The 10000-nt window shown below is 43.0% G+C and overlaps 2 protein-coding genes across 3 annotated transcripts in view; both read left to right on the forward strand.

Moving 5' to 3' along the window:
* LOC308376071 (NACHT, LRR and PYD domains-containing protein 1 homolog) overlaps window positions 1–6090 on the forward strand; it is a 7787-nt gene extending 1697 nt beyond the window's left edge. The window contains exons 3-12 of one of the 2 annotated variants that reach the window (XM_080852326.1): window positions 204–1995; window positions 2589–2672; window positions 3013–3180; window positions 3407–3475; window positions 3611–3745; window positions 3843–4016; window positions 4108–4233; window positions 4328–4489; window positions 4858–4968; window positions 5679–6090. In XM_080852326.1, coding sequence (XP_080708452.1) covers window positions 204–1995; window positions 2589–2672; window positions 3013–3180; window positions 3407–3475; window positions 3611–3745; window positions 3843–4016; window positions 4108–4233; window positions 4328–4489; window positions 4858–4968; window positions 5679–5778 — 2921 coding nt within the window. In that variant the 3' untranslated portion in view covers window positions 5779–6090. The remainder of the gene's footprint in view (window positions 1–203; window positions 1996–2588; window positions 2673–3012; window positions 3181–3406; window positions 3476–3610; window positions 3746–3842; window positions 4017–4107; window positions 4234–4327; window positions 4490–4857; window positions 4969–5678) is intronic. The other variant, XM_080852327.1, reaches the window with a different exon arrangement.
* Window positions 6091–9306: 3216 nt separating this feature from the next.
* Window positions 9307–10000, forward strand: part of LOC308375707 (uncharacterized protein) — a gene marked incomplete at its 5' end in the record, with an annotated part of 4224 nt that continues 3530 nt past the window's right edge. The window contains 2 exons of the mRNA XM_080851891.1: window positions 9307–9319; window positions 9896–9956. Coding sequence (XP_080708017.1) covers window positions 9307–9319; window positions 9896–9956 — 74 coding nt within the window. The remainder of the gene's footprint in view (window positions 9320–9895; window positions 9957–10000) is intronic.

Below are 10000 nucleotides of genomic sequence, written 5' to 3' on the forward strand. Positions count from 1 at the left end.
CACACACACACACACACACACACACACACACACAGGGGAGTCAAATGGGTACTATAGCTTAGGAGTAGAAGTGGATGTACACCTCATCCTGTTCATCCAAATGCATCCTCTTTTAGGTCTTGGGGTTTCTACTCCACCCAAGGACGCTGGTAAATTCAGATTTTATTAAATAACTATTTCATCATAAAATTGTTCTTTTGTAGATCATACCTCAATAATAAATGAATACAAGACATCCGTCTGCTCCACATATGAAGAGGTTCCGGAGTATAACTCTCTACCTGGTGAGAAAGTGCTGCTGGCTGACCGCTACACTGAGCTGCTGATCGTTGAGTCACACAGAAAGCAGAGAGAAAGAGAGGAGGAGATCCGTTTTAGAGGAGAACATCGCCAGCAGGTCTTAAAAACCAGGGCCAGTGAAGCGTACAAACCAATCACTGTTGACCAGTTGTTCAAACCCGATGACGGTGGAGATGTTCCAAAGGCAGTCATTCTCCAGGGCCACTCTGGACATGGCAAATCCTTCACTGCTAAGAAGATCATGTACGACTGGGCCTCAGGAAAAGTATTCAAAGACCTGTTCGACCTTGTTCTTCACATTGAATGCAAAGAGCTTAATGAAATCTCAGAGGCATGCAGTCTGGTGGATCTCCTGAGTGTCACCAGTGAGACAGATGAGGTGCTGAAGGACTCAAAAATGAAAGTGCTCCTCCTCATCGATGGCTTTGATGAGCTCAAGTTCTCATTTGAGAAAACTAGCACAGTGCCACCGAAAGACCCTTTCACAAAAGCTCCTGTTGAGGCCACTCTGAGTGCTCTGCTGAAGGGGCTTCTCCTGCCTAAGTGCTTCCTGCTGGTCACCACCAGGTCAACTGTTTCAGACAAACTGAGCAAGCTGCTTAGTGGTTCACAGCGTTTCACTGACATCCTAGGCTTCACTGAGGAGGGGGTGAAGGACTACTTCCAGAGGTTTTTCAAAGAAGAACAGCTAGCAGAGAAAGCATTCACCTGTGTGAGGACCAACGAGACTTTGTACACTGCCTGCTTCATCCCCGTCATCTGCTGGATAACCTGCACAGTTTTCAGGGAGCAAGAAGAAGAGGAGAAGAAGGAAAAAGAAAAAGGCACGGACATCAATAAGGAACTAGAAACACCCACCTCTATATTTGTGCACTTTGTGTGGATTCTGCTGGAGCATCACTGCCAGGATTTCAATCAGCCTGCTAAGGAGACACTGCTGAGGAGCCTGGGCCAGCTGGCAGAGAGAGGGTTACAGGAACATCAGGTCCTGTTTGATGAGAAGAGTTTGTCTGAGGCTTTCCCTGATCCATCACAAGCAACCAAACACAATCCTTTCCTCTGCAAATTCTTGCAAAGGAGGAAAGTCAAACAGGAAAGAATGTACAGTTTCATGCATCTGAGCTTCCAGGAGTTCTTCGCTGCTCTCCAGTACCTGATGTTGGAGAATGAGCAAGAGGCACTTGACAAACTACAGGAGTTGTTAGGAAACGTTAAACGTTTTAAACCTGTTGTTCAATTCCTTTTTGGTCTTTCAAACAGAGGCATTGACACACACCTGATAATGCAGTCCAGGCCATCCATTAAAGCTCATCTGAAGAAGTGGCTTCTAAGGGGTTTGAAAAAGCACAGATTGAATCAAGAGGATAAAGTGGATCCAAAGATACTGCGTATACATCAGATGCAGAGAAAGCATGACAGAATGTCTCAAGAGGATATGCTGCATATACTCCAATGTCTCTATGAGCTCCATGAGGAGGAGTTTGTAAGGAGAGCCATGGGAGTCTGGGGTAAGGTGAAGTTTGGCGACATTCCCCTGACGAGGACAGACTGCTGGGTGCTGCTGTACTGCCTGCAGTGTTGCCTGACAGAACCACGACAGACGATCAGAAGCCTGGAGCTCACGGGGTTCAGCGTCATAACAGCAGAGAAGCTGAGGATGCTGCAGCCTGCACTGAGCAGGTGTGAGGAGCTGGGGTGAGTGTGTCTCTGAAGAGAGAAATGTGTCTTCAGATTGCATAATATACAGTCATATCAGGTAACCAAGATTAACACAATATTAAACAGATTGCCTTCCATAATATGTGAGAAATAGAAAACACTACACTACAACACCTTGCAATCATTTCACAAGTGTAACTGTGCAACAATTGAGGAGTAAATTGTTTCATCAATGTCTAACCCTAACCCCCCCAAAATAATATACATATTTTGAATATGAAATGAATATACAAAAGAGATTTGATACCAGGTGAGGGTATGAGTAATTCTGAAAGGAAGTATTAGAGTCTTGAGATTTTACACTTTGTATCAGGCACCAGTCTACGTTTTTTTCAAACATTGAACAATTCACAGTCTCAAGTCTGTTGCTGTCATATTCAGAACAAAATGTCACACCAGCCAGTGGATTTGGATGTGAGTAATTCTACTCATGGGGTACTCTGGAAACATCTGGCCATAAGTGTTTTCATACGTTCAGCTTCATCTGTGTGTGGTGTTGTGGTCTGTTTGTGAGAGAGCTGATCTGTTGTAGTTGAATGGTCTGATGGCTGGCTTCATGTTGTTGAAAGGTTAACTGTGGAGAGGCTGTCAGATGCTGATGTTGTTGACTTGATCTCAGTTCTGGGGGAGGGAAAGATCCTGACTGAACTGAGGTAATCATTTTACATTTGAGATTATATGGAACTTGTACAACTTCTATGTTTTCAACTCTACATTAGGTAGAGCAAATATAGTGTGTTCCTTGTATTATATGCTTGTTGTCTTCCCTTCTGTTTGTGCTGTCCAGGACTGAATCCAGTTTCTACCCAGTTTACAGAGTAACATTAACAAATCTGCCATCCTGTCCTCCTTAGACATAGTTGATCTTAATAACAAATGGGTCAGGGTTAATTAAAGTAAAGAGAACATGAACACACATGTATAATGTGTGAGTGCATAATAAAGAGACCAGAAGAGAGAGATTGACATTGGTCTGTATGTGCTCATTCACAGCGTGGAAAAGAGCAGCCTCTCACCTGAGAGTGTGGAGCAGGTCATCAGTGCTCTCTCCGAGCAAGAGTCTGTGGGTAAAGTCCTTCTGTCTGTGACGACCATCACTGTCACCACCGCAGCCCTGTGCTTGGACTTCATTCAGAACACAGAGACGTGCCGTCTGCTGAGGTGAGAACAGCAAGATTGTTCAAATTAACTGATAATCATAGCAGTCAAGGTTGATAAACTGCAAGGTGCAGATCTGATTGTGTGTGTGTGTGTGTGTCTGTGTGTGTGTGTGTGTGCTGAGAGGTATATTTCTATCTTTTGGTGTAGTCTGATAGATGAGAATCAATTCACTCTGTGTTTTGTTTCTTGATTGGTCAGTCTCCGTTGACTCTGTTCTGATTGGCAGGCTTCAGGAGGGTACTTCATGGCCATCCTCCTCTTCTCTCTCTGTGGACAAAGACTCCAGATGCCTCAGGTGAAACCTCTCTTCATGAGAAGCTTCACTGTCTGTGTTAATGGTGTTGTTTGTAAACGTTACAGGTTGCACCTGAAGAGTGAGCATTGTTATGTGTAAAATACTAAACTAAGCCCTCATGTGCCTGTGTTTCAGTCTGCGTGTAAAATCACTGTTGTCTTCCACAAAATCACCTGCTACACTTACCCTGTTACAAGCCGACAACCCAACCAGCGGCAGCTTTACTGACTTCCTCCACAAGTTTCGTGATGTCACTGGTTTGAGAGCAAAGTAAGACCAAATTATTCAAAAATGATTAAAAAACATATTTTTTCACACATGGGTGTCTGGTATTATTCAGCCATGTTTTTGTGTGTTCGTGTTGAAGTCCACATAGGTCTCAGGTTGACTGTATGGGTGTTCTTGAGTCCTTCACTGACTGGAGACTCGAAACTTTGCCTGATCTGGAGAAGGTGGAGTTGGAGGTGAGCTGCCTGACTGAGAGCTGGGCCCACTGGATCCTCAACCTCATCCACACGTGCCCCACTCTGAAGGAAGTAAAGTAAGAGATACATCGTGACAGATTGCACCTGAAGAGTGAGCTTTGTTATGTGTAAAATACTAAACTAAGCCCTCATGTGCCTGTGTTTTAGTTTGTCGTCGTCGTCTTCCACAATGTCACCTGCTTCACTTACCCTGTCACAAGCTGACAGCCCAACCAGTGGCAGCTTTACTGACTTCATCCACAAGTTTGGCGATGTCACAGGTTTAAGAGCAAAGTAAGACCAAAATGAATGTTAGTGCCTTGTGTTATTTACCTCATGTTCCACACATGAGTGTCGGGTATTATTCAGTCATGTTTTTGTGTTGAAGTCCACAGGGTGACTGTATGGGTGTTCTTGAGTCTTTCACTGACTGGTGGACTCTGCCTGGTCTGGAGAAGGTGGAGTTGAAGGGTGTGAGCTGTCTGACTGAGAGCTGGGCCCAATGGATCCTCAACCTCATCCACACGTGCCCCACTCTGAAGAAAGTAAAGTAAGAGATACATCATCTTCTGTTTCTGTATGTAGTCTATGCATGGAGGGGTAGTCTGTACGGACACACTCTGTGCAGGACTCTCTTGCTCTCTCTCTTACAGGGAGTGAGCAAGAGAGTGAAGTATTTATTAGAAAACAGATATTGTATCTAAAGAACATAGTATTATTTTGTTATAAATGTATTTGCTTTGGCACCACTGCTTTGAAACAGTCATGCCAATAAAGCACAACTGAATTGAAGGGTTTGTGTGTGTGTGTGAGGGAGTTTGAATAAAAAATAAACCAGATATTGTCTGTGAGAGTGAGAGAGTGTGTGTTTGTATTGGGAGACCCATGACATACTAAAGAAGTATATTTGTATCATAGGTTACAAGCTTTAGTTAGAAGTTTGGCTGATGGTCTCTTACTGGAGGAGGGGATCAGGCTTCTGCAGGAGTCCAATAAGCGCCGTCCAGATTGCACTGTGATCCTCACTGGGTGTGTACTTCGACTGACTGACCTGTCTGTCTGTCTGTCTGTCTGTCTGTCTGACTCTTGATCTGTCTGTCTGTCTGTCTGTCTGTTGACCACTGTCTCCCTCCACACACACACACTGTCTGTTAATACCTTAAAGACATCTTTGATGTTTTATCAGACAGACTTAGTGAATATGGAGTGAGGTTCTCCTGACTTCGACTGACTGACCTGTCTGTCTGTCTGACTGTCTGTCTTTCTGTGTGTCTGTCTGACCCTTGATCTGTCTATCTGTCTGTCTGCCTGATTAGAAAGCATCTTACCCTCCCTGCACACACAAACACACACACACACACACACACACAAACACACACACACACACACACACACACACACACATACACACACTGCAAGAGAGATGTATGCAAGCCCTGTGCTTGGACTTAATTCAGAACACAGAGACGTGCTGTGAGATGTGGTGAGAACAGCGAGATTGTTAAAATAATTAATCATATTTGATTAACTTATTATCATTGATTATACTGATTATAATAATAGTCAGGGTTGATGAACTACAAGGTGCTGAACTGATGGTGTGTGTGTGTGTGTGTGTGTGTGTACTGAAGGGTATATTTCTGTATTTTGGTGGTGTACTCTGATAGCCTAGTGTCAATTAACTCTGTGTTTGTTTTTTGATTGGTCAGTCAGCATTGACTTTGTGTTCTGATTGGCAGGCTAGAGGTTAATTCTCGTTGGGGGGAATATTCAAGTCAACTCTTCTCAAGTCAACTCTTCTCTCTCTCTGTGGACAAACACTCCAGAGGCCTCAGGTGAAACCTCCCTTCATGAGAAGCTTCACTGTCTGTGTTAATGGTGTTGTATGTAAACGTTACAGGTTGCACCTGTTAGATATAGGCATTTTCATAACTTCACATAATATGCTTACATCTCAACAACCCTGTGCAATATAGTTTGCATAGCACTAGGCCACAGCTATCAACATGTCACCTGGCCTTTTGTCTATGTTGATGGGCCATCAGACCTGGTCCCTAGCTTTTGTGTGTCTCCGAGCCAGAGACATTAGTTGGCTTTTGTCTTCAGCCACGACAAGATTAGCTGAAGCAAAGACATTAGCATCCATATGGCCCTACCTGTAGCTGTAAGCTAGACATCCCCTTTTGACCTCCAGATACACCCATTCCCTCCCCTAAACCATACATTAATTCTACAGTATAAATGTATCTGCAATGTTTGTAATGAGAAGAAGAAGCAAGGAGACCGACTCCTCGCCATGCAGACGTGCCTTGTGCATGCTTGTGCTGTGTGGAGCTGACCGTGGCATGTGATTGAATAAACACATTCTTTCGCTAAGCCGTCTTCAACAAGTCTGTTATTCTGAACAAGCTAACTTGAACCAAGCGTGGGCATCCGACGATTTTACCGGAGGACAGCGTAATCTTTCATTGAGCATTGTTATGTGTAAAATACTAAATTAAGCCCTCATGTGCCTGTGTTTCAGGCTTGATGTAAAATCAATATTGCCTTCCATAATACTTTAGAAATAGAATGGATATTTACACACAGCACTAAAACACCTTGCAATCATTTCATCACAAGTATGACTTATTGTGAGGTACAACAATACAAGAGGTGATCAAAGAGGAGAAAAACTGAATTGTTTCATCAATCAAGTCAGTCAAGTGCCAGATAGACATTTTATGCAACCTTGAGTATTGTTGTGACATTCCCAAAAAATAATATACATGTGACTCCTATATAAACCACATGCAAACACAAAACACCTAAGATCCTCTGTGGTTTAGTCAGGTTGTGGGCAGGTGTTAGTAGGAACGCCACCCTTGCTCCTGTCAGTTTTTGACAGCATGCAGTACCATCATTTCAGTGAGTCTGCTACCTATTTTATAGTCCCAGCACAAAGCATTAAAGTCATGCTGGGTCAGAACAGTAATCATTCCATCCCTAATATCTGATGTAAAGTGCTGTTAGAGCACCACATGCAGGTCTGGAGGAAGTAAAGCACCCATTGGGCTCTTAAATGAAACCCAGCAAAGAAGATGGATTTCATACCAGTTGAGTGTATAAGTTATTCTGAAAGGAAGTATTAGAGTCTTCAGATCTTACACTCTGTATCAGGCACCAGTCTACTATTTTTTTTCACACTGTTATCTGTGAAAGTCAAATTCAAAGTCAATATTTTAATTTCATGCTCTGTATAAAACAGTTGTGCTCTTTTCCTGAGCCTTTGACTTGTTAACTGATCTGTTGCTGTAATCATTATTAGTACAGAATGTCACACCAGCCAGTGGATTTGGATGTGAGTAATTCTACTCATGGGGTACTCTGGCCATGTGGAAACATCTGGCCATCAGTGTTTTCATACGTTAAGCTTCATCTGTGTGTCGTGCTGTGGTCTGTTTGTGAGAGAGCTGATCTGTTGTGGTCAGTGGCGTTGCGTCAATACAGGGCACTGTATTGCATGTCAAAAAACATTATAAATCAAATAATTAAAATAAGAAGTGTACTGTTTTAACGCGTTAAATGTGTGCGGGAGACCGTAAGCCCCTGCCAAAAACAACTTAAATGTGAACAAATATAATATATTGCCATTCTTTATCACTGAGAGAGAAGCCCCTCTGGGTGCCGGCCAAGTGGAAGTCTATGAGAACCAAAAAAATGCAAGGAAAGCTTCTCATTGCCGGATGATTTCTGCGCCCCAGCCAATGACAGGGTTTCTTATATCATCGCGTATGAACTGGTCGAATCAGAGACCCTTTGTCATTCCCTCACATCCCATATAAATATCACATATCTATTAGGGATGGGAAGATTCACCGGTTCGCATCGATGCATCGGCATAAAAGCTCACGATGCGATGGCCCGGATCAAAAAAGGGTGCACCGGATACAATGTGGGATGAACTGCGATGCATTGTTTACATTTTTTTTTGCATTGGTATAATCCGGTATAATTTTATATTTAGATAGATTCCCCCTCTCCAAACTGTTTCCTAAATGCGCTCTCATCTCCACTGCTGTCAGTGGCAGATTGTCGTGAAGTCTCGCGGACTAGTGTCTCGCAAGATTAAGGCGTGTTCGGGAGAGAGTTACCATGGCTGATGAGGAGTTACACGTCCCTAAATCTTGCAATAAATCTAAGGTTTGGCAACACTTTGGCTTTACAAAGAAAGATGACCCATACAATATGCAAAATATGTATAATGTATAAATACTAATTTACAGTGGCTAGCTCAACAAGTACAACTAGCAAGCAGACTGAGTGAAGTATTTCCACTTTTTTCCATGCCCCGCTGGCTACCAACTCAGCTCGTTCAAAGGCAATAACCGAAACCCATGAGACATAGTTGCAGCACAGCGAAATTTGCTTTATCCTGATCATGTGGATCAACTCATATTCATAAAGAAAAACCTTAAAATAGGACAAATGAGTTAAATTTAGTGTGTTAGGCAGTTGATCCACATGTTTAGGATGAAGCAAACTGTGTTGTTACTGGCAGGTATAGTGAAACATTTTTACATTTAGAACACACTTACACACACATACACATACATGTTTTCTTTTGTCAGAAACCTTGTTACTGATTTGTTGTCTGACAAATAAATGAATCATTATGTACCATATTAAATTGCATAGAATTGTAATATTTTTCATCGCATCTCGTTGAATCGCATCGTGTCGAATCGCACTAGGGGTGAATCGCATCGTATCCATTAGTAGCTGCTTTTATGCTTATATATCTTTAATGTATCGGATCGTTGGCAGTGCATCGAGATGTGTATCGCATCGTCCTCAGTGATGAGATGCACATCCCTAATATCTATGGGAGAATCATAGCCAGCAGAAACGTTTAATCTGAGAGTATGGCGACTGAAAACTCTGTTGTATCTATTCGTGGAACACCTTTCAGTCGACGATCAGATGTCGAAAAGAAGAAACTAAAACACAGGGAACGTCCGGATTTAAAAGTTTAACAGACAACCACTGATCGCGGGAGGACCTAGTTACTTCTCCAGTCTGTATGCTAACCGGAGCTAAAAACAAAGCTTTATTTCAAGAACACACATTGCTCAACACTATCCAATAACAACTATCAAAAAACTGTAACTTGAAAACGCATTACTCACTGAACAGCCAACTAACAGTTAGTTGGCTGTTCAGTGAGTAATGCGTTTTCAAGTTTGCGTTTTCACCACGGATTGGGCCAGTTCTTTGACACATAATTGTGCCGCACATAGTCAAAGAACTGGCCCAATCCGTGGTAACGCGCCCTCAGACGGACCATCTCGCCATTGGTCACCAGCAAGCGGAAATTATTCTGCACAAATGCCAAAGGAAGGTATCCAATTGACATTATTTTTCTAATCGCTTTCCTTAGTCTCCCATGTCGCATGTACTGACCAGAAAGGCCAAGCTCCTGAACCTTTCTCCAAAGGCTCTGGCAGAAGTGGAAATAGCAGGCAGACGATTGGCTGTTTGGTAGTTCGGCCTGAATTGCCAGCAGTAGGGAGCTCTCAAAATCTGTAATTATGCTCTGTGGTCTCCATCGATGACCCGTTACGCGCCGGACCTTACGCTTCACCTGCGTTAGGAGTTGCCTGTACTGGGCCACTGTTTTGCCAGTCATCAGGCACATAGCAAGTGGCCCACCCTATCCATGTATTTTCCATTAATTGTCACGAACTGGAGGATTTGAAAGTGCCATCAATGTACACATCCAGGTTTCGGCCCACTCGTTCTGAATCACCACATCCCCACATCTTATCGTTTTTGGTTTTGTTTCTTTGATAGCGATAGCTATTGTTAATTAAAATCTTGCCTCCCCTGTTTCCTTCTTGGAGATATGCCATCATATGAATGTCATCACATGGCTGTCTTCATGTTGTTGAAAGGTTATATGTGGGGTTCCTGTCAGATGCTGATGTTGTTGACCTGATCTCAGCTCTGGGGGAGGGGAAGATCCTGACTGGACTGAGGTAATCATTTAACATTTCTGATTTGTGATCAAATAGAGCCTGTA

This window comes from Sprattus sprattus (genome assembly GCF_963457725.1).
Source record: "Sprattus sprattus genome assembly, chromosome: 15".
Classification (NCBI taxonomy): Eukaryota; Metazoa; Chordata; class Actinopteri; order Clupeiformes; family Clupeidae; genus Sprattus; species Sprattus sprattus.